Consider the following 25,065-nt stretch of genomic DNA (forward strand, 5'->3'; position numbering starts at 1 on the left):
CGCAGAAAGATAATAGCTGAGCAAAATTAAGCCACAGACGAGAAGAGGGAGAGACTTTCTGGATCATCATGTACCCCTGTTATCGATTTCTGTGTCCCATGTCCTGTGCTAAACACAGCACAGTTGGTGGAGAGATATCCCTCACAAGTGTAGAGAGAGGGCAATAGAAAGCTTGTTTTATTCAACTGTTTATTTCATATTTGTTTACGTCACATGATCTGACTTTCAGTGTAGGCTCTTGGTTTGTTGCACTGACATCTGCTGGTGTAATTAATCTAAATGAGTTGCTCTAAGCAGACAGACTTAATGGCCATTCCGCTGCTCACTCCCCTTAAATATATTGAAATGCTCCTTCAGGCCACGCTTGACCCGGTTGACCCTTTGAACTCTCGTGACCCCGGGGATTTATGTGTTGGTGTGGTCAAGGTATCTGTACTATGATATATGATTGCGATAAGGGACACATTTTTTACTTTTTTACTTAAAGAAAACTGAATAAGATTTTCAATATTAAAATAAAAGTCACAAATATTTAGATTTAATTAAGTTGCTTTTTATTGCAGAATAAAATACATGGTGATTGAGCCTATGGTCTGCTAGATGTGGAATATTTATATATTGCAGTGTTCCGAACTTTGTGTCCGACAACATTCCCAAATAAATGAAAATGTGTTATTTTACAGTCAAAATATATCTATGGTTGCAGCTTCACATGAAAGCATTTAACTGGCAACACGGGAAGACTTTTATTGTACAAGTAGTTCAAGGAAAGGCAAAGTGTGTGTCAACAAGCTTGACAATGACTGCTATCGTTTATCAAAAATGAAACCACGACCAAGCAAGACAACTGGCATTTTTTGGCAGCAGATCAAGTTTGAAATATTGCTGGGAGAATTGAAACAGTCAGGAGCAGCCACAGTGAGCCGAGATCTGCTGCAGGCAGTTGCTGCACAACTTCTCAGTGAGCTACTGCTTCACCTACTTTCACTGTTCACAGAATGATGCTGTGGTAGAATAAAAACAGACCAGGACTGACATCTTGAGACACAGAATGTTGGAAAACAAGCAAGAGTTGTCCTACTTCTGGGACCTATATAGCATTTTCTGTCACTGTGCAGTGAAAAAGGTTGTTGCCGAATCAACCAGGACTGGTATCTAAAGGATTGCCTCTTTCAAATGAGATTATATTAGATTCCTTTACTGTCACTACACAAAGTACAGTGGAATTCCCAATGGTGCAATCACACATAACAGACAGTATAACATCTGAAATATATGTCAAAATGTTGTTTTTCTATTAAAGAAATCCTGCAGTTACAGTGGTTTGTCTTTTGGGATATTGACCATTTTCATAGTAAACGTTTTGCAGGTGCATTTCTTTACTCTCAACACTCTCAACACTCTCAATTTGCTGTCCTGTTGCTGTTAGTGCTGTTATTATGGTTAGGGTCTCCCCATTCAACAGCCTATTACTTTGTTTAGCCTGAGGGGCAGCTGGCTGTTTCAGCATTCAATAGCCTTCTCTTTGCCAATCAGAAACGCCAGACTCTGAAAGGCCACTACTCCTGTTCCGGAGGTTGTAATGTGTCCTGTGTTTGTGTAGCAGGGTACACATATTTAGTTTAAATGAAAGGTCAGCAGTTTTATTGGTGAACGTATATCCCCTTTCAGCCTAATACTTCCTCTACCTGTTCCTCCTCTGTCATCTTCCTCCCTATGTCTGGATGGAGCATTTGATCTGCGTCGTGTCAAAGGGTGATGGAGGTGGATTTGAATATTGTCCCTTAATTATAGCATCCGTGTGCGTGCATTAGTTAAGTTTAGGTCATTCTGTGCATGTTTGTGTCTGCCTGCTTATGTGTGCTTGCTGTGTGGAGGCTGGGGGGGGGGGGTTCAGGGGGGACAGATGGCTCGTGGTCTGCTCTCGTCTGGTGCTCTCTGGCTGCCAAAGATCAGGCGAAAAACTGTTACAGCACTCGCGCCTCTTTTAGTCCTACTCTGCAGACCAAAATAACACCTGTTTCTGTTTTACAGGTAGATTTTATGGGCTATTAAAATGTTTATTAATGAACAGGAAATGAAATGTACAGATGATTTTGTTTTGTTACCTTTACCTGGCAATTTTCTTTTGTTGTTTGCTCTGGGTAATTCATTGTTTTAGTATGACTATATCATTTTTGGCTGGCAGAGAGAGTATTTATTTCCCACCTGCATGTCTTTACTTCAATTACTGATCAGGGGGATTTTCTGCAACTGCTTTTAAAGGCATCTTGAGCAAGTGTGTACTCCATGACATTGTCAGTATGTTATACATTCTCTTTGTTAACATTTTAAAGTTTAAGTAAACTAAATAAGTAGTATTTGAACATGCTGGATACAGAATTTGTTTTCTCAATGTCAACGTTTTGCAGAAGTCTCTCCATACAAATGAATTGAAATGGATAGCGATGGTGTTTTGCTCGATGTGAGAGCCTTGGGATACATGTATATCTCTGCTTTGGTTGTTTTCTGTGACTTTTCTGTACCCAGCGGAAAACACACACACCTACTGTAAATACAGTGCAATTAGTCTGGAAGGAAACTGTAGACAAACAAAACATTGAAATGGGAAATTAAGACGGACTGGCAAATCATCACGAGCGATACCTTCACATTTGATTATAATTTAAAGGTAACCAACCGTGCCCTGTTGAATTTAGGAGCCAGATGGACATTCAGTCTCACTCTCCAAAGTCCAAAGCCCTTACTGCTAAGTGCTAACCCAGTGGAGCAGAGGACACAAGGAAGGCCAAGAAAAGCTAAAGGAAATGTTGAATTTGACATAGCGTAGCACAGTCTTTCCCCACACATGCAGGCATATCTTAAACTGCACTGTAACTTTGTTACGAACTTGGATACACAAGGGAAAAAAGGACTCAAATGCACGACCCGGGAGCTAGAGATAAAGTACAAGTAATATACTTTATTTGCCAAAAAGGATATTAAAAAAATATAATGGCATTCTTAACGAGGCGAACAAAAATAGGTTTCACAAAGGCACAACAAAAAATCACTCACAACGTGAGGAACAAACTTACAATAAGTTTCAGGAGCATGAATAAGGCATGTAACAAAAAGCGCAACCGTTGATGAGCAGAGTTCTGGCATGAGGACAGGACAAGACGAACTGACACTGAACACTGGGAGACTGGGGAATTTAAACACTCGACAACAAGACACAGGTGAAAACAATTAGGGGCGGGGCTGACGCTGATGAGCGCGGGAGAACACATTAGGAACCTGAAATGAGACGTGACAAAACAAAACGAGAAGTGAAAAACAATACAAAAATAACAACATAAAACATGACTGACTAACACTTTTGGCGGTGCACAACAAACTTTTATTCATGTATTTTGTCTTTTAATGTTTATTTTATTATCTTTGCTTTTTAATGACTGTTTTTTAAATGCCATTTTCTTAATGTCTTTGAATTGCCTTGTGTTGAAAGGTGCTATATAAATAAACTTGCCTTGCCTATAAGAGGCTGTAATGGGGGAATGCATATTGCGTACTAAATGGGGATTTCTGTGTACAGTATAGACAAAGGGAATACATGGGAGACACACTGACAAACAAGAAATGCAAAATGTGTAGATGGATAGAGGCAGTGGAAAGATGGATAGTGGCGAGAAGACATTGGTACAGATGTGATGAAGAGAGGAAGATGTGGATGTAGATGGAAGTAAAGGATCTCAACGAGCGAGGATGGAAAGGAAAGAAGAGGATGCTTTAAGCGTTTTCACATCAGTCCCTCCATTGGTGCCACTTCTAGTCCAGCTGAAATGAATTTGAACCAGTTGAGACGAGGAGAAACGGAGGCAGCTTTTGATGAAGTGCTTTAATCATCTCCCTTTGCATACAGATTTAAAAGAGACTTGGTTAGCTGCCTATTGAGTTACATGGAGGTAGTAACAGCAAAGGCTTTTCTTGGAGCAAGATGAATCTTTCCCCTTTCTTTCTCTGGATCAGTGGCAGATCTAACCTCCTCGTAACAGATACCCAGCTCAAACTGCCTCAGAAGGAAAAAGCCAGTCATGTGATCAGATTAGTCATGTCATGTATCACTTCAGGGCGCTCAAGCTAATATGACACTCCAGGAAACAGAAGAGAGAAAATGAAAGAATTAATCCATGTTCATTTTGCTTGCGAGTGCATTTGTCTGAGTGAGTAAAGTGAGTTTCTGTTTCCGTACCTGTCCTTTGCCAAAGTATCTGGATTACAGAGGAAATACATACAAGAATGTGGCTGTGAAGTCGACTTTAAGAGACTGGACTATTTTGAGCTAAAATGCCTCCATTATAGTTGAGGGGGAAGTATGGGATTTCATTAGTTGCTGAGGTTTGTGATATGGAAACCTGGTGACTGTAAGCCTTTCTCTTTTTCTGACGTCTTTCTTAATGGACTGACCTCTCTCATTGTCACATTTTTCCCACACACTCATTGAAATTCATAAGGTATGTGTCACACGTACCCCGCTCTCTCTTCCATGTAGCCACACACACATTTACAGTACAACTCATCTCAATTTCCGCTCCTGCAGCTCTCATATTCTACCTGCTGTTCACATAAGATTGACTCTTATTATTAGGACTAGGCTTTCAGTCCATCTACTGGTTGCTCATTAGCATGTTAATGTCCCATTGCTGTATCACAAAGAGTGGAAAGTAAGTCATGAGAAAATGTCTCTGGAGAGGACGGCCTTTTTTGACACAAAAAGTGTTTTAAGATGTTTTATGGACTGCTTTTTATAGTCGTTACCTTGACATGGCTTTACTTCTAGGCAATATGAATGATGGATTATTGAATTTTTACAAAAGGCTAGATGTAATTGAGAGCTCGGTTTTATGAAAGACCCATTGAAACGGTGTTATAACTCCTAGACTTAGTGATTTGGAACTTATGAAGCAGCTATGGTCAACATTTTAATAAACAACACTGATGTGAATGACCGTATGTAATCTGAAAGGGATTGCTTGTTGTGAAAACCCACAGAGTAATATAAACCTGAGTCTTCAGTTCCTTGTATCCATTGAGCTTTTTAGTGTCTTACAGCCTATTGTTTGTACAATGCACACTACCTGCTCAGCAGAAAGACATAACACCATAAAGGGAAGGGCATCAAATCATAATTACATATAATCTGAAGACAGAAATATGGTAAAAGGGACATGTTAACCTCATTGATCTACTGTATACAGGATTAAAATCGAGCATGGCATGTTCAGGTATGATGATGGATTCATTAACTGTACAATGTTAAGATCAGCCAGAATGTATGTAGTTAAATAAGTTATCTAACTTCATTTCTTGGTGCAGCACTCTCTGTTTTGATTCTAGATTTGATTTTAGCCTTAGAGCAGCTGTGCTACATTGAGGGAAATGTCACAGGGATACCTCTGGTGTTTTACACAATTGTCATGGAGGAGACTGTCCACCAGAGTCCAGTGTTTGACTGCTGAACAGTCTGCTGCAGGTCAAACTGAGGCTACAGGAGGAGGAGGAGGAGGAGGAGGAGGAGGAGGAGGAGGAGGAGGAGGAGGAGGAGGAGGAGGAGGAGGAGGAGGAGGAAGTCCCTGACCCTGTTTGATTTAACCAAACGTTTGTATGTTGGGTAGTGTCTTTGCTCTCCCGTCACTGTTTGGACGTCAGCCCTGTCCTTCTGTTTTTACCCTCTCCTAAGTGCCTCATATGGATAACCTTCATATTGCTTTTCTGCCTCTCTTTTACTCTCTCTCCTCACTCATTTTTCTTCTCACCTCTTCTTTTACCTCTCTCCCCCTTCTTTGTGTATTTCACTGCTCACCTTTTGCTCTTCTTGAGATTGTTTTGGGGTGACTTTTCGTCGGGACAGGTATTGATCGAGCGTGGCGGTGCAGTAGTGTTCACCTGTACAGCTGACGAGTCAGTTGGAGGAAATCCAATACGACTTTCAAGTTCTCCCCACGTCAGTGTCAGCAATATTGGGCCCCGTTTTGAGCAGTATCGACACGGGAGACTTCATGTGTGAACTGCAAGATTACGTGTGGTAATAAAGTTGTATATTGGGGCGGTGGTGGCGAAGTCGATAGGGACTTGGCTTGGTAACCAGTTCAATTCCCGGCAAGACCAAGTGCTACCGAGGTGTCCCTGAGCAAGGCACCGTTCCCTAACTGCTCCCCGGGCGCCGTTCAAAATGGCAGCACTGCTCCTAATACAGGATGGATCAAATGCAGAGAAACAATTTCCCCACGGGATTAATAAAGTATATCAATATCAATCAATATCAGTATATGATTCATATTTTACAACTGTACTGTATGTCACTGCAGCATTCCTCCAACAGCAAGCGCAAAGATGGTAGGCTATATAAGTATATATTTATGTAGTCACAATGTCAATATGTGTGGTAACCAGAACGAAAAAGAGTAGTAGAAAACCGTCGTTTGATCAGTTCAATTTGTTCAATCACAAATCTTGAAATTACTTCCATCAATTTTCTCAGCAATCCATTTTTTTATTTTCTGCCAGCAGCAGACAGCCACAATCACCCTGTCATATAGTGTCTGTTTATTTATTGCAATTAATATCATTATCCAAATATCTATTAAGCTTATCCCAAATTGCAGATTGTTCTCACATTGTGAAGCCCTAAAATGTATTTTATCATACATAGATACTTTAGTTTTCAAAAAAGGTACTTCTTTTTTATTTAATCCGAACATTTATAAATGTTTTAGCTATAACACAGCAGCTGAATGATTATTCCCTCCTTGCTCTACTTCGGTGGTTCACCTATTTTCCTCCTCAAGATCCCTCCCTCCTCTCCTCCTCTTTCCTTCTTATACCCTTCCTCTCTGCCTTCTGCTCCCTCCCTCACTTCCTCTCCTTCTCCCCTCCCTCCCCCGAGGTTTTACTGTCCCCGGTGACAGTGGGGAGCTCTGCCCTTGAGCCCTGTGCAGCGGGAGCAGTAAATATCTGTTGTGTGTGTTCCCTACAAACGTTGAGGATACTCCCCAGTATTGTACAGCTCCTCTGAGATGGCTGAGCATGCACAGTGTGTTTGTGAAACCAGGAAGGGAAAGCCAGCCGGGCGACAAAAGCATTCGCCCACAGCCATTTCTACTCCCCCTTTTGAATATATAAGCATCATTTGTAGGATTTAATGCCATAAGCATAATACATTTCGGCAGTAAAGCACTACTTTCAAGAAATATTGCAGGGCTTTTGATTGGTACTTTGTTGTAAAATGTCTGCACAATGAATATACTTAGTCAAGTTGGTGATATGTAGTCAGTGCTGAGAAGCCCTCTGTGGACAATAAATCCTTCAGGGTTTAAGATTGTCTTGGATGAAGCTATTCTGAAGATATATTTTTAAATAAAAACATCTGTTTTTTTAGGGTTATGTTACAGTTAAAAGATTTTCTATGCTAAATTAACTGTTTTAAAGTATGGAATTAGTCTATTTATTTGGTCAAAATCCTCAAAAATAATTGCAAATTCCCATCCATATTTGATCTCAATTGAATTAGATAAACGTCTACTATATTATAAATGTATGGTGACAGAATTGTCGACTTTATTAAGTTTCCCAACAGGAGGCAAGTAGCATGTCTAGCTTTAGATCAGTTTGATTCGCCTAACTAGTAAACAGGAAAAAAATAAATAAAGATTATAGTACATTTTTACCATATTGACCAACTCTCTGTCTTATAGTGTTTAATTTGTTTGCTAATATCAGCTTAAATTGTCCAAAAGCAGAAAAAAAAGCGCAAATGCCACACGAGAGAAAAAACTCAGAGATAATTTATGACCCATGGTGGTTGACAGGCGCTAACGTAAGAATGACGGAGGTGTGTGTGTGTGTGTGTGTGTGTGTGTGTGTGTGTGTGTGTGTGTGTGTGTGTGTGTGTGTGTGTGTGTGTGTGTGTGTGTGTGTGTGTGTGTGTGTGTGTGTGTGTGTGTGTGTGTGTGTGTGTGTGTGTGTGTGTGTGTGTGTGTGTGTGTGTGTGTGTGTGTGTGTGTGTGTGTGTGTGTGTGTGTGTGTGTGTGTGTGTGTGTGTGTGTGTGTGTGGCTGTGTCAAAAGAGATCATTTTCCATAAGTAGGCTTGACTCCCTTCCTCCTCTGTTGTAACCTCCCCCAGTAGCCATGGTAACCCTGTGGTTTCCAAGGCTTGCCACAGTGAGAGTGTGAAGGAGCCGATGATCCACCAATCACACGTTCAACTCGCTCCTCTGGTCCAGAGCATCTGTCACTCCCTCTGTCAGCCTCACGTACACCGAGCTCTCTCTACTTCTGAACGCTCTTCGTCTCCAATCTGAAAGATGATAGCTCTACAAAATACCCATAATGCAGTGGTGCCATTCCTCTGGAACGGTGACAGAGTGTGGCTGCATGTCACCGACTAATCTGTACGTTTCTGCATATGGTATTAGAGACAGAAATGCCAGAACAACAGCATATAAATAACACTTAAGGGTTTGATACTGGTGAACTATTATATTATCAATATACCGCCAGCAGAGGGAAAGAGTGACCCCATAGCGGTGTGTCCCAGGGATGTTCCATGTGCTGGAAGTTAATGACCACATTTGTTTTCACATCTGTGAAGAGCAGCTTTTCCCCTGACAGCAAAAATAATCTCTTTAGCAGAGTAACCTTAGGAATGATGTTTTTATTTAACAATTCATGCTGCGACACAATTTGAGCATCACTGTTATTTTTATAACTTTTATTTTCAAAGTTAGATGAAATATGTATTTTACTCTCATGTCTGTTGGGTAAATACCAAGCGACAACCAGCAGCAGGTTAGCTCAGCTTAGCATAAAGACAGGAAACAAGGGTAAACAGCTAGCTCCAGTACCAGCAATATTAAAGCTTCTTTTTTGCAATGCATACCATTTTAAGGGGCATTTATGTGCTGGTGCATTGTGGGAAGATTCCAGCAGTTGTTAAATGTATTTCCAACGTATCTTTCAGTGATTCTCAGATGCTTTATTTAGCACATATTTCTCACACATTAAAGGGCAAAACCATCTGTAGCAGTTTTGGTAAAGAATGAAAATATACATCACTTTTTGTAGAATTTGTTTTTTAAATTCTTCATTTCCCAAATACCCATCTCACGACCTCTCAGATTGATCTTGTGACACCTTTGGGGGGGGGGGGTACACCTGACCCACACTGGTCTAAACAACATTGAATGTAGTGAGGGGGGCTGATCTATTGTGGAAACACTGTTTTCCTTCCTTCAAGATAAAACGTGTTGAACGCTACAGCAGTGGGTGTTTTCCGAGATAAGATCATGTCCCACCCACAGGTGTAATAATCAAAGATCAAACATATAACATGGACACGGTTGTTATGCTGCATGTTACGCTTTACCTCAGCTGTTTGAGATCCCAGATAGAAATCAAACCAAAGCTCTTAATGTACATGTTTCAGGAGAGCACTGGGTCCACTTGGCTGGGGCTCAGCTAGAAGGATTTGTGGGGAGAAATCACGAAAGGGGAGGGGGGGGGGGTGAGCTCCTCGTCCTCTCCCAGATGACCGCAGTGGTGCGTGTCTGCTGAGGGGTGAGAGGTGGGAGTACAGAAGGTGTCCCTAATACCAAAGGAAAAGCCCCTAATCCTCTGTTAAAGTGTCCCCATTGACTATTTGGGGTGGGGGGGCCCCCACCGGTAGCCCCGAAATAGCGTCTGGTGTTATTGTTCTCTGCTGGTAGTGGATTTACCCCCCCTACCCCCCTAAAGGACCCTTATAATCACTGCTGCTAGCTCTCATGCATTAAGACCCCTTGGGTTTATTTCATGCAGGTAGCGCAGCCTGGATAAATGACACACATACGCACGCGCACACACACACACACACACACACACACACACACACACACACACACACACACACACACACACACACACACACACACACACGCTGGTCTTTGTTGGGGGAGAAAAAGCTGATAAGCAGGATGACAATAAAGAGCCGTTGGTAGAGACCAAGGGAGGAAGGGAGAGTGAGCCAGAGAGAATGAGTGGGAGGGAGAGTGGGTGGGATAACAAGAGAGATGGGGGGGGGGGGGGGTCGAGTCATTTTAGTATTTGTTTCAGCTGCTATTTTCAGTTCTACCCCTCTCCCTTGTTGCCTCCCTAACCTTGGATATCAAGATCACACTGACACCCATCACCACCTCCTCCTCTAGAGTAAATGAAGGTGAGGAAGAAAAGGAAGGAGGCGGAGGGAGAATTCTCAGATACTATGGTAAGTCAGCGCTGCTCCTCCTGCACCCTCCCTGCTCGAAGGTGCTTTCTGGGGCAGGGGCCAGCTTCTGTGAGGCAGCAGGGATTTACTCTTGTTGACATGTTTCTTATTTGAAAAAGACAGATAGAGAGCGGCAGCGGGGTGGATTTGCTAAGTGTCCTCTCTGCAGCGTGAAAGACTGCGTGACGCTCAGCGCTTTGTTTACACTGCGCTGAAGAGCTAGACCCGGCATCCTCTCTTTTTTCCCCCCAATCTCGACTCACTTCTTGCCTCCCACCATTCCTCCTTCTGGTGTGCAGCTTATCGACCAGACAGAGGAAGGAGCTGTTGTATCCGCTCACATTTGTTGGTGGTTTTTTTTTTTTTACCTGAGCCAATGGCACCTTGCTGATTCCTCTGAGTGGGATGGATGCCTATGAGGTTAAGATAAGGATAAGTGACTGAGGACTGGTTGGCTGTGGGGAACACTCAGAGCTCAGATCTCACTCCTCTTCATACAGAGGAGGGAGAGAAAGTGAACATGGCTGTGGAAGAGGGTGTTGTCATCCTAACACAAGTGAGTAGTACTAGTGGATTTATTCTCACGTTTGTAACAGGGTTGTTTGATTCTGAAAAGTTAGAGATGTGTTGTGATTTGATATTATCCTAATAACGAGTGTTATTGAGGTTTTGAGTTCAGTGGTGCACCAAACTACGAGAGTGACCTAGTCTCGTTTCATTCATTGTGACTGCATGGGTGTGTGTGATCATGGAAAGCTGATGTGGTGCCGTCAGATGATGTGTTTGTTTATAACATGCAGGTGTGTTTCAGCAAACATGAGGGGGTGTAGACATGGAGTTACACATGCACCTGCAGTTTAAATGATTTTGCAAGTTAGATACCCTTTTATTCAGTATCAGCTTTATTGGCCACATGACAAACAAATATTTCACTCACTCAAGGACAACAAAGCTGAAAAATAGTAAACATACACGTTAAGCCAATGTTTACATACAAGCAGGTTAAAAAAGAGAAATATAGTATAGCCTATAAATGAATACGGAAAAGCGACATCACATTTCTTTAAATCAGACTGTTTTTTGAAAATTGAAATCAAAGCACTAGTTTGAGATTTTGGGAAATACGTTTATTTGCTTTCGATGGCATGGAAATACAGCTAGACTATTTTTTGCACATAGCCATGCTCGCGGTTTCTCTCTGTTGTACAGTTACTATGCTTAGAGCAAAGCTAACTAACTGCCTCCTTCTGCTTCATCTGTTTTCTCCTTTGACTTAGCATGAGAGCAAATAAACGTATTTCCTTCAGACCGTCCTTTAAGATGAAATACAAGCATTTGCTGGTGTTTGAAGTGGTTTATAGGAATTCTCTGGCCAGTATCTTAAAGAGGTTTCGGTTCATAATCATTTCTCCTGGCCATTAGAGGACATGACACATTGACCGCCTTTCTCCGTGGTGCTTTCCATCAGCATCACTACAATATAGAGACTGTTCCGGAGTTTTGACCGCATATTATGATGTTTAAAGTCACATGGCAGCTGTGCACTAATATAAGTTTTTACATTTTAAATCTGAGGCAGTGAAATGTATAGATTCTGGGTATAGACAGCCATTCATTACGTTGCCAATAATGTGCTTTACATCCATTCCTCTTAAAGCCTCAATAATGATTTTCTGGTGACAGCAAAATGGGGGCATTGATTCATCAATAGGGTTGCTATATCTTAGCCCTGAGAAAAAGACAGAAACGATGAATTAGGAGAGAATGGTTTGAGAAGTTTGAGGACCCCGTGATGGGAGAGATGAATGTGGATGTTGGTGGCGGGGTGGGTGAGGTTGATTGGCGCTGTTGGTGTTTTGGGATGCCCCTAGCTTTGTGCTAGCTGTGGAGCTTTGTGTGTTTTGTGCTGTCAGGAGAGAAGTGGATAAAGTGAAACAATAGAGCCCAGACAACCACAGCCTACAGCGATGACATCAACATGTTGTTTTTGTTTGTGTGTACATATTATTCATGCTTATGTTCATACTCTGTCCTAAAGTGTGTGCAGCCAGGCAGGTATGTGTTGATGCATTTCTGCTTATATATGTGCATCCTTCTTAATGCTGCCAGTTTTTGTTTTGTTGCATGCTCAAGTGCCAAAGTGACTCAGAAAACATTGCCACTGTCCAACTAGACTATCACTGTTGATGTGATAAGGAGGAGGTGTGCCAAGTATAGATTCAGCAGGAATACATCCAGATGCTCTGCAGCTCCAAACACCATGTCTAGACTCAAGGAACCAAACGAACCCCAAAAAACAACTACTGCCCAGCTATTTTTTTATTTTGAATTTTGCACATAGTATACAAAAAATCCATATACTTTACCAATTTATCATAAAAAATAGTAATACATGCGTGCATCGTCGGACATCAAACTGTAACTTTAGGATGATACTGCAAATACACCAAATACCAATACACCAATTAATTATGACTTTTGTCCTTTTAATGCTAAAGTTGTGCAGCTGCAAGTAGCTTCTTGGACATTGACTTCCTTAACAGCACACGCAAAATTGAAGGTTGTTATTATTTGGTATGCATTCTACATTGTGTGAGGATGCTTACTGACTTACTTGCACTCCAACTAACTGCTATTTACATTATCCATTAATCTGAGTATTGCTAGGTCTCTTAATGTCAGAAAATAGTGGAACATTTTCATCCCAGTTTCTCCAAGGTCTTTGAGTGTCTTGTTTGTCAGTCCAAACCCTGCGGCTATTCACTTTCATATCGTGAAATTCTGAGAAAAGCAGGAACATCTCGTACACAAGAGTCCTAAAACAGCATTGAGATTTCCCCAGGTTCTAAGATTACACTTTTAAAGAGCATCTACAGAAACCAGTCAGTGACCAGAGGGCATTTTTAATTAGAACTGAGATAGTTAATTGTCATCTTTAACAGCAAATTACCCGGAAATTAGATGCTTTTTTGACTTTGTAAGACTGTAATTGGGAATGCTAAATTCGCAGCTTTTCCAGTTAACATGTGTCATATTCTCTCTCCCTCTCTCTCTCATCCTTTCCCTTCTATATAACATTATATTAATGCTTTCCTTCAGGCTTAACCTAGTCTTTAATGGCCCCATTTTCTTTGAACCTCTGAACTGTGGAGGCTTAATGATATTTCTTTTACTAATCTCTCGCCCCGTCCTGTGCAACGCTTCATTCACAAAGACTTCAGGACCCCTCATGTTGGACGTAGAGGCGATGTAGATGACGGGTTGGACATGTTGGTCACTGGTTTCCTCTGCGGGCATTAAGGGATACACTTGACGAGAGCAATGAATAGTGACTTATGAAGACTACTTAATCTGTTGGCACTTAAGCTTGAGCGGATGCAGACGGAGAAGCAAAGGGCTCTATGTGTGATGTAAACATTATTGCAGGAAAGGAACCCATGTACACAACATATACACTTTAAGATGCTCTTGGACCTCTATATTATATATATTTTTATTGTGTCTTTGAGTTGTCCATCAATCCATACTTATGTCTCATTCTTGAGAACACAATATCTCAGAAATTGGTCAAAGGTCAAGGTCACTGTGACATAAGAAACATGTTTTTGCCTATAAATCTAGAATTCATACACTGACAATATCATTCAAATATCTAATCGGATAAAATGAGGATATTTTGGACCCAAATGATGTAAACTGCAACTTTACGAGGCAGTACACCTATTTCTAAAGGCAGTGCTTGTATGTTTAAGTTAATTCTCCTTTTTGGAATAAACATGTCATGTTTGACTCGCATGATATTTGATGAAGTATTAAAGTATTTGTCATGCACGCTGCCTGTTCACAGCAGTGTGACGCACTTGTGTATTTCCATGTCCGAGGTTTAAGAGCGGTAAAGCATCTGGTGACACTCAACAAAGCCTGAGAGTCGCAGGACACACAGGCTACACACAGGCTACACACAGGCTACACACAGCATCACACACACATGAGGGTTATGTCATAAGCAGGGCAAATGTTCTACCGGCATGCAGACACACACATGCTGCATATATATTGTTATATGTGGAGAGAATTTTACTTAAATAATTGATGATGAAGCTAGAAAGAACAAAGGCTGATATTCTGAAGTTGTGCAACTGGCTTTTGTTCTTTTAAAGTGTTGAATACATTCATGAACATTGATTCATAGGGTGCACTTTTATAAATAAGAACTGTTGCTCAAGAGATCTACCAAAGAGATTAAACATACAATAAGATAAAAACATATTTAGTAGATAAATATCAACATTTAAAGTGCACATACTGTAACAAAGAAGAAAGAAGGTACAATGAGTATCCATGTGAAAGTGTACGTGGACTTTTTAAAACATCTTCATTTTATGAAGTTCTTTGATAAAGAATGCTGCATACAGTATAATATATGAAGATAGGCTTTATTCTGTATATTTAAACAGAAACCAGGGGGTGTTTTACTTCATTTCTTAACTTCTCTTATTACTGTCCTGGCAAAGTTAAACACAGTAGACGATGATGGAGAAGAAAAGCTGGTGTAAACTTTGAAAGAGAGAGTGTATGAAGTTTATTTTAAGCGAATGACCGCCTGATATGGCTCAGTCTATATTCTGTTGTTGCTTGCACGGTTTCTCACCAAAAAGACGCTGTTTAATTCTTGAAAAGCATCACTTATAATCAAAAGTCACTATGATGCATGCCTACTGTATATACCGTACTTTGAAGACTTCAGTGGGAAAAGGAAAAAGTATGAGTGCAGAGCGTTTGCTTCAGTGACGCTGTTGAGGTAGGACAGTGTGATGACGGAGAGCTGCTGGGCTTAGACTGGACGGGAGTGTTCTCACAGGAAGGTTGATTCTGACTGACCATGAATAACAAGTCATGAAGAAACTGGTCTGTTCATTCTGTGGATTTACAATATAATATATGTGTGTGATATTTAGATGATGATCAGATTGTCTGGCTTGCTGTCAATTACATTTGTACTAGATTGTGTTTCTTTTATTCAACATGTCAACAAACAGAAAAGATAGTCACTGTTCTTGATGTTATCGTCCAAAATAACAACACAATCTCACCCACGAGCCGAATAATCCTCATGGTTCAGGCTCTGTGACGGCGTGTGCTGTATCATGACTTTTCTCAAGGCCACAAGAACAAAGGGCTATCTAATGTTCTCTGGGGGGGTCGAGGGTATGGAAAAAGGAAGGATAAATAGATGTGGCTGATATGAACTCTCGCTTGATGGTTTCTTGTAATCAGGAAATGACCAGTTTCCAGTTAAAGCTGTTTCATCTTCCATTATTTTTGTTTGTGCACGAGCACCCGTAGACACGCACATGTTCCTCTCACGGTGGAACCATCTGATGCTGGCTCACATTCTGGCTTTGGGTCAGATCCCTCTGTGTTTGTCAGAGTTATTTCTGGCCGAGGGGGAGGCGGGGGTACAATGTTGGATAACCGCTCTTTCCGTTTGCCCCTGCCGACTTTATCCTACAGTAAGTGTCTCTGGACGCGAGGCTACATTTAGCATGTCTGGGCTTTTGATAATTCAGGGGAGTTTGGGGTTTTTGAGCCTCGGTTATGAAGCAACATATCACAGCTTCTCTCCCGCCTGCTCTCTGCAGCTCAAGTGCTGAGTTGAACAAAAAAGCTCTTTGCAAGGCTGAAGGATGACAAAATGTGCCGAGTGTGCTGTGTGTCATTTCATGTCAAACCAAATGTCCTCGGAACTAACATGCACCCGTAAAGAAACACAACCTCCCTCCCTCTCTTCTTCTCTGTGTAGCTTTCTCCATCTCTTTGTCTGCCCTCATCTTCTTTCAATCCCTTCAAGCATGCTTTCACCTCGTCTCACACACACACGCACATACACCCCACATTTGTTATACAGGCAATAACACGCTTGCATCATCATTTTTTATTTTGGTGTGCAAAGCCCTATTTCTGTAGTGATGTAAAGGACATCCAAGCAGAATGGAGAGCGCTCTGCTGCTGGTAGCGCGGCGACACTCTCACCCCTGCTTTACTGGTGGACTCAGAGGAAGTCTCTGAGGCAGCTGCGTCGACCACCCGGTGACTGAACTTCCTACCTTTGGGAATCGGAGACATTTGGATTTACTAAAGCTGGAATAACAGACCGACGGGATCTGGTCCATGACGGAGGATGACGTGAATTGTTGGCGCTATGTGCGGTGGCTCTGCTGGTTTTCTCACGGGTTTACTTTTTGAGATGTTGTCTTGTTTTGAGACGCCAATGGATTTATGGTCGCTTTATCGATTTTAACGGGACAATGGAGCAACTGTGTGTGTGGATTGTGGCTTTGTTCTTTCCCCTGTTACGATGTTGTGTGGATATCTGAGCAATTATGACAGAGTTCTATCTGGTAATATCTCTGCATTTGTATTGGCTTTATTCTCACGCGTTCCTGATCGTTACAGTTTCATGCAGATAAGCATGTCTGACATACTCACCTCCTCTCTCTTTCTCTTTTCTCCAGTCTGACAGCAATGCAAGTTACCTACGAGCTGCCCGGGCAGGGAACCTTGAAAAGGTCCTTGACTACCTCAAGACAGGTGTTGAGATCAACATTTGTAATCAGGTATGTCTTTAGATGCTCTTATTAAGATACCAAAAATCCTATGTGAGTGCTTTAACTTCTCGGGTTCAAAGAAGAATATTATGTTATTATTTTCTGCACTTTTATGCTTGTGAGTGTGTGTATATCGTTATGTGACTGTATGTAAGTGGGAATGTCTGTTCACTTGCACAATCTTGCTGCTTCTGTACAAATGCAGTTTAGTTTAATAGACCCCTCTACACACGTAAACAAGCTGCTGCACCAGCTGCTTTTCAAATGTGGGGCTCAACTGAGCATCCTCTACATGGAATATCTTATGATTTTCAACCCATCCTTTAAGCACAAGTAAACATTTTCTCACAGTTTGTATAGTGCACGAGCTACAGACACTCCACTAAATGTGTTTCTTTCTCAGAATGGTTTGAACGCTCTTCATCTAGCCTCCAAAGAGGGGCACGTTGAGGTAGTCGCTGAGCTGCTGAAGCTGGAAGCTGCTGTGGATGCGGCCACGAAGGTAAGACCAACCAACCCCCTCACCTAACACATTTGAGCTCATGTTATGGAGGACTGTATCCAGCACAGAACATGGCTGCACTCTGGGATCCAACAGCATGCAGCTACAGTACAACTACTAAGTGTGTAGCCTTTGTTTAAGGTTTATCATTGGATCAATATTTAATGATCCCTAAGGGGCCTGCTACTTGAATGTTAATGTCTGAATTAAGATAAAATGCCTTCAACAGTAGAATGCATTCATTTGAAATATATCTAATACAGAAAAAAGTAGACAAATCAGCAAATGTGTAATATTGTATGTACTGTAAAATCTGAATGATAGTATATTTCTTCAGTGGAGGGTCTCCTCCTGTGATGCGTCTTTACTCCGCTGCTAAAAGGAGTTGAACACATTATTCAGATATGAGCCCAGGAGGCGTTCACTCCCATGTAGTCGTCTGGTTCAGCCCCTCTGCCTCAGGCCACGTGCCTCGTGCTGACATAAACAGAGAACACAATGAAATATTCAAGATCAGGGATTAAATCTCCCCAATTAAAGCCTCTCTCTATTGTGACCCTGAGGATGCTGAGGGATTAGTTTGAGATTTAGGAATCCAGTGCCGCCGCCGCCTTTACGCCTATCCATTCACTGTTTTATGAAGCCGATGGAGACAATTAGGAGGGGTACATAGATTTAGAAATACAGTGTGTTACATTTAGGCTATGTGGGTTTTTAATACTAAACTTAATTGTATATATGCCCCTCTATTGTTGTGCTGCTCTTGTTGTGGCATTGCCGTCAGTTCATTAGCCCAGCTTTATAACAAACGCTGCTCTCGTGATGCGTGCCATGTCAAGACTGTCAGAGAGAATCTCTTTCAACTCTTTCTGAAAGCTTTTGGGGCTGAAGAGTGTGTTGTTTTACTGGATTGCAATATATTTGTGGAGCTTTTTCATTGTGTGGGTTCAGAAAATCATGGTGCATTCTGGGTTATGATTTCTACAGTGAATAGAGTGAGGTCGTGCAAGTTGTTGGGAGAATGTTATGCTTTTACTATTAAACCAATAACATCACCTTTGCTTACACTTAAAGGGGGTGAAAAGATGACTTAGATCACCTTGTACAGGTAGATTATTCCAATCAAAGGCACTTTAAACCTTAAGATTTTCTTGATTATTGACTCAAACACTGCAGAAGAATAAAGCTGTTTAGATTGTTTCAATTGATTATAACAGCAGATAATAAACTCATAGTATAAGTTGTACTTGAGAAAAGTCTTAAATCTCAGTAAATACAAGCGCTTTTCTTTAGCTACAGTTTAAGAGTCTTTTAAGTGTCTTTTAATCCACCTTGTGCCTGAACAGATATGGTTTCCTTGCTACCCTTTACAGTACATTTGACAGACAGAGCCCGGTATATGCGGGGGTTGAACCTGCCTTAACAAGGTTCAGTACTTGTTCATAAAATGCCTCCTGTAGTTATATTTATGGCAGTGGCATGGCGAGAGCTCATTTATGTGCAGGACGCGGGGCATCGGAAGTGACACATTGTTGGCAGAGCAGGGAGATGCCAGAGCTGGAACGCCAGCCATACAAAAGTCTGCTCAGGGGCGTGAGGGGATTCATGGGGCACTTAGATACTGAAATGAATACATACAGACTATAGCGGTAAACAGTGACGCACGTTAGCAATATGATTGGACAGGTGCGACAGAGCTTAACACACATTCCTGTGGTTGTTCCCTGTAATGCAGAAAGGAAACACTGCTCTGCACATAGCTTCGCTTGCCGGACAAACGGAAGTCGTCAAAGAGCTGGTCACAAATGGAGCCAATGTCAACTCACAATCTCAGGTAGGACACACACACACACACACACACACACACACACACACACACACACACACACACACACACACACACACACACACACACAATGTCAAAGTGACAGCAAGGTCCTGTTGGTCTGAAATAACCTGAATGTAACTACAGTGCTGCGATGCATGCACTTGTTTGAGTGATACTGTATCATGGAGTCACTGACGCTGAGGGGAATCACTCAGTGGAAAGATCCTCTCTGAAACAATCTGGCATCACGCCAACTAGGCCTCTCAGGAAACTGATGTCCTTGCATTTTACATTTAACTCTCTCAGATCAAGGTGAGAGGATAGATTTCAAGCACCTCCTTTCTCTCTGGTCGTATCAAACTATGAAACAGCCAATAGAGATGTAACAGCAACTACTGTAGGGCTGCAACATAAGATTATATTCATTTTCGTTTAATGTATGTTTTGTAAAGATGACTTGTTTGGTCTTTAAAATGTAAGAAAATAGTGAAAATGTCCTTTTCATTTTCTCAAAGTCAAGGTGATGACTTTTGAAAGTCAAAACCCAAGCATATTCAGTTTGATATCATATAAAACTGAGAAAAACATAAACGATCTGTATTTTTTTGGTCCTTTTTACACTTAATTGAATATCACAATATGTGAATCATTTCCCTGTCTATTGACAAAATGATACAATTGTCAATAAGGTCTTTTTTTCCAAAGAGGAAAAATACACCCAACATCTGAATTTACAACAATTTCCTTTTATCCATTTGTAGTATAAATAGCAGCAAAGTGAAATGTAAGCCTGTTTGTAAATGTGCGTGTGTTTTGGTCCATGTGTTCTGCAGAATGGCTTCACTCCCCTGTACATGGCCGCCCAGGAGAATCACCTGGAGGTGGTTCGCTTGCTTCTGGAGAACAGCGCCAGCCAGAGTATGGCCACTGAGGTACTGTACAAGTGTGTGTGTGTGTGTGTGTGTGTGTGTGTGTGTGTGTGTGTGTGTGTGTGTGTGTGTGTGTGTGTGTGTGTGTGTGTGTGTGTGTGTGTGTGTGTGTGGTGTGTGTGTGTGTGTGTGTGTGTGTGTGTGTGTGTGTGTGTGTGTGTGTGTGTGTGTGTGTGTGTGTGTGTGTGTGTGTGTGTGTGTGTGTGTGTGTGTGTGTGTGTGTGTGTGTGTGTGTTATTGTTTGTACATGTGTAAGTCTTGTGTCCACCTCCCTACGGGTACAGTATGTCTCCGTGCATTTTCTCTGCTTCGGTCATGTGTGGTCTCTCCATCTGTTGTACCACCTCCATCTCCTCCTCTCGGTGTCCTCCCGTTTCTCCTTCACTGTCCTGCCTCTGTGTCCTTTCTGTCTCACATTCTCACTCTGTCTGCCTCTCTGTCTTCACATCGTCCTCTTCTGACTGTCCCTTCTCCTCCTCCCCTCCTCCCTCCTCATCTCCTCATGAGGGACTAGCAGAGCTCCATTGATTGGTAGTGTATGGTGGAGGAGGCAGAGTGACCTTGAGTGGGTCACAGATGAGGTCCGCTCCGCTCGCTGCCTCTCCTCCACGTTTTGCTGCTGCCCTGATTTACGTTGCTCAGCCTGTGGAACCCATACACCCATACCATACTTATCAGTCTCCCCACGTACACACACAAAGCATGTGTACATAAGGAAATAAAGCTGATGGAGCTAATGGAATAGCCTGTCTTCAGTCCACTGGTTTACATGTATGGGCTACATGGTTAAATACAAACGCCCTTCAGGACAAGCATTCACTTACACATAGACTAGGCTTGCACACACACTGATGTGCACACTATTTATATGAACATGATATCTGCATGCACATACACAAATATATCTGCACACACACACATTGAAGTGTGCAGTGCTGTTTCAGGGAGCTTTCAGCTGAATTATGCATCATAAGAGTATTGTGAGTAGGAGATAGACGTGAGAGCTTTCAGCCCATCATGTCATTATGTAACTTACATTAGGGGCCTCTGGGTAGGAGGCCTGAGAACAAATAGAATGTGTACAGTCATCTCTACATCTGTTTGACACATGGGCTATTAAGGGATGATTTACTGTCCTTAACTCTCCAAGGAGGGCAGACTGTTAATGTTGAACTCCTTAGTTTCTATTTTAAATTCAAACATGCCCCTAGAGTACCCAAAAGGATTTTTTTTAAACTGAAACTAAAGATTTGAAAAACGAACCTCCAGTTACAATCATAAAGTCATCTCTCATGTGTTTCTGGAAAAAATAACAAACAAAAGAAGGGGCATATTAATGTTGCCCATGTGTTTCCTATAGTGACACAATGAACCAAATGATCTGTTTCTTGTTCCCAGACTTACCATTTGAACAACATATAACAGATGTGTCTTATGACTACATATATCCATTATACTAGCTGCATTATACATTGTTATAGTCTCAGAGGTCTTGCATCGCTTTCCTCAATGCCTGCTGCACAATAATAATTCAGCTAAATGTAATATTGGAGCCCCATCTCTCCATGACCCTGCTCCGAACCTGCCCACATCATCCATCCAGTCACACCATCTCATATCAGCTCCGTCACCAGTAATGTGTTCCTGCGCCGCTGCAGCCCATAGTGACTCTTCTCTCTCTTTCTCTTCACACGCAGGACGGCTTTACTCCTCTGGCGGTGGCCCTCCAGCAGGGCCATGACCAGGTGGTCTCCCTGCTGCTGGAGAACGATACAAAGGGCAAGGTACGACTCCCTGCCCTGCACATCGCTGCCCGCAAGGATGACACCAAGGCCGCGGCCCTGCTCCTGCAGAACGACCACAACGCAGACGTCGAGTCCAAGGTGAGAGCTGATCCAGCACCAGATCTTCAGTTGGTGTTAGAAGAATATCACTCGTCACCGGCTTGAGCTTCAATATCAGGATACATGTATTTATTATCCTTGCAAGAATGGAAGTAGTCATCACATACAGAGCATATGGGACAACATGTGATGACTAAGTGCATTCATGTGTCCTGATATTGAAGCTCAAGCCGGTGACGAGTGATATTTTTCTAACAGTTGGTAACGTTTTTTTTTAATCTCTTGGTTGTTTAATTTTTTCTTTGATTATTGATCGTTTAGTTTTTTACGTCAGTTCTCCTTTCTTGCTGCATTTTTCTCTTCTTTCTTGGTTGAATTTGCTTTTAATGTTCTTTTGGTAGAAAGAGGAAAGAAGCAGAAGCACATTTAAGATAAGATAAGATAAGATGGACCAGTATTAGTCCCTGTGGGGAAATGCAGTAAACAGCAACAGGGTAAGATTGAAAAACAGGACCGCACAGATTCACACAAGATTAAAGATGAATAGAATGAAATATAAAATTGAAATGATATACAGTTAAGTAACTTTTAAAATAAGAAATGAATTAAATGAACATATATACATATGTGGGTCATATATACATATTACATTTGTGTATTTAATCACATCATTTAACAAGGAGATCACCAGAATATGTGAATGTACTGTATGATCGTGCTGGAGGAGGATTTTAGTTTCTCAAATCTTGTCACTCCAACATGAGGAACATGTGAAAACAACCTTTAACTATAACTCATGTTGTGCTGAGCTCCTTCTCCCCTCACTCTGCTCCTCCACTTCTTGTCAGTGGAGGCCTTTTTCTGTTTTTTGCTCACTAACTGCTCATTCTCTCCTCTCTTGGCTCACTCTGTAGATGATGGTGAATAGAACAACAGAGGTACTCCTCTACTCTGTACATTACCTAGTTTCTCCATTGCAGTTCATAAAAACTCTGAAATACCAAACAAACACCTCAGTGCCCCTGAATGGATGCACTCGTGTTTCTGCAGCCCTTTGTCACTTCCTGTTTCCTCATCTTCCTCTACATTTATCATTCATGTAGTTGATATTGCTAGTCATAGAGAAAGTCAGAGTAAAAGCATGTTTTACTAAAACTGATATTGTAGATCCTGAGGCCGGAGGCTCGGGGTTATCAAGGTTTTCTAATGGTTTCATGGAAAATTCATTTTGACTGTTGACAAAATGTCGTCCTAATGTGACCTAACACAGTCTTTCCATGAAACTGATTAACATGATAACCGGTGTTAGCATGAAAAGTGGTTATCATTCATTGAAAAGCAGCGGTTTGTCCATTACCTGCATGGCAACCAAATCCCCATGAAGCTGTAAAGAACCCAGCCTCCTAGCAGCAGGACAGTTAGTCTGATTAGTTTTACTAGTATCCTGTATTGATTTGAGTTGTTCTAATCCTACACCCTTACACCTAAAGCATTGTGCATGGGACCAAAGCAACAAGCTACCTCAACACTGCTTCTATGGTAACACTGGCCTCTTCGTCACACCAAAGTCAGGCGGCCTCCACCTGAGTGCGCCTGTTTTGGTTGGCATTGTTTCTGGCTTTGGCAGGAGGGCCAGTTATCTGCTATGATTCATCCAAAAATGGTTTTGTTGATCTGAGGCTCCTGCATCGTGGTACACAGATTTGCATAATACTCTATTTTGGTCCACAGATTCACTATAAGGAACAGGAATGTGTGTGGTTCCTTTTAATGTTTGGGGACCTTTATGTTCTGTTATGCTTGTATAAAATACCTTCTGAAATTATTCAAAGCTGTAGGGCTTCTCGTGTTTTTTTTTGGACACCAGATATATCAGCAGAGATACACATGTAGCCGAGCACCTGCTCTCCGGATTATTGCTTATTTGGATTTGGGATGTCGATGATTAGATAGCTTAATGTGAGACTCATTCACTCATTGGACAGATTGTTTCCAGTGTCCTTGTATTGCTTTGACAGCTGTTGGTCGCTAAGCTAGGGGTTTTGCTGGGAAATTACTTTCATCTGGAATGAGTGGACATTAGGTTCATTTGCAGGACACTTTTTTACCTAAGAAAGGATCAGGATGTTGTAATTGAGATGAGACAGATTACCGGTAAATATCATCTGTCAAACTGGAGTTATTGATTGCCACTCAAGCTTAACTTTACTTTACCGGGTGTAACGAGTTGTTTTTCAGTACAGTGAAAGCACATAGAAGCTCCTTTGGTATCTGAAACTGAAACCCCTCTATTTGTCAGCATTCTATTGGCCCCATGTTTGATGCTTCGATAAAAGGACTTTCTCTGACACTGTGAGAAAAAGTCAGGTGTCCGTGTAACAGTGTGTCCTCGTCTGTGTAAGCTGATGTAAACTTCAAGGTGTCCACTGTTCATGTGTTGTATAGTTTTTAATGTAATGCGTGTGCTTGTCTGTTTCTATGTGTGTCTTGTACGCGTTTGATCAAATCCCCAGAGTGGTTTCACCCCCCTCCACATCGCGGCTCACTACGGCAACATTAACGTGGCCACGCTCCTGCTGAACAGAGGAGCTGCTGTCGACTTCATGGCTAGGGTGAGTTTATTCTGCCCCCTGCTGTTTGGGAGGGGAATGACCAACATTTAAGGTAAACAAGAGCGGAGGTGTTGATAGTATAATGCTATTTTATGCTGAACACAATAATCATACTCAGCTGTGGAACACTGGTCTGGTTCAGTTCAGGTTTCCATTTAGTATTCAGCCTACTGATATGTATAGGTAGCACATTGCATGAAACACATTCATTGTGTCTTACCTTGCATATACAGGAATTGATAAAGGCATCTCTGTCTATTTCAGTGGGAGATAATGAGATAAAGAATACTGGATTTTCAAACTGGGCAATTTAAACTAGAAGAAGTAGACAGTGCATTGGATTATATTTTCGATTCTAGACTGGAAAATGTGTTAAAGATGGATGTGTTATTGTGTTAAATCAACGTCAGATAGACTATGAAAATGGTTCAGGATATTTATAAAGACATGGAAGACATT

General features: G+C 41.6%; 1 protein-coding gene across 27 annotated transcripts in view; it reads left to right on the top strand.

Annotated features, from left to right (window-relative positions):
* The window catches only part of LOC117459610 (ankyrin-3-like), a 131,909-nt gene that overhangs the window by 50,564 nt on the left and 56,280 nt on the right, over positions 1-25,065 (top strand). For 19 of the 27 annotated variants that reach the window (XM_071205743.1, XM_071205744.1, XM_071205747.1 and 16 more), the window contains 7 exons: positions 16,799-16,900; positions 17,295-17,393; positions 19,129-19,227; positions 20,055-20,153; positions 21,848-22,033; positions 22,909-22,932; positions 24,508-24,606. In XM_071205743.1, the coding sequence (XP_071061844.1) occupies positions 16,799-16,900; positions 17,295-17,393; positions 19,129-19,227; positions 20,055-20,153; positions 21,848-22,033; positions 22,909-22,932; positions 24,508-24,606 (708 nt within the window). Of the gene's footprint in view, positions 1-10,744; positions 10,840-16,499; positions 16,685-16,798; positions 16,901-17,294; positions 17,394-19,128; positions 19,228-20,054; positions 20,154-21,847; positions 22,034-22,908; positions 22,933-24,507; positions 24,607-25,065 lie in introns of those variants that run through there. The other 8 variants (XM_071205748.1, XM_071205752.1, XM_071205741.1 and 5 more) reach the window with 3 other exon arrangements.

The sequence above is a fragment of the Pseudochaenichthys georgianus genome, chromosome 15 (assembly GCF_902827115.2).
Source record: "Pseudochaenichthys georgianus chromosome 15, fPseGeo1.2, whole genome shotgun sequence".
Lineage (NCBI taxonomy): Eukaryota > Metazoa > Chordata > Actinopteri > Perciformes > Channichthyidae > Pseudochaenichthys > Pseudochaenichthys georgianus.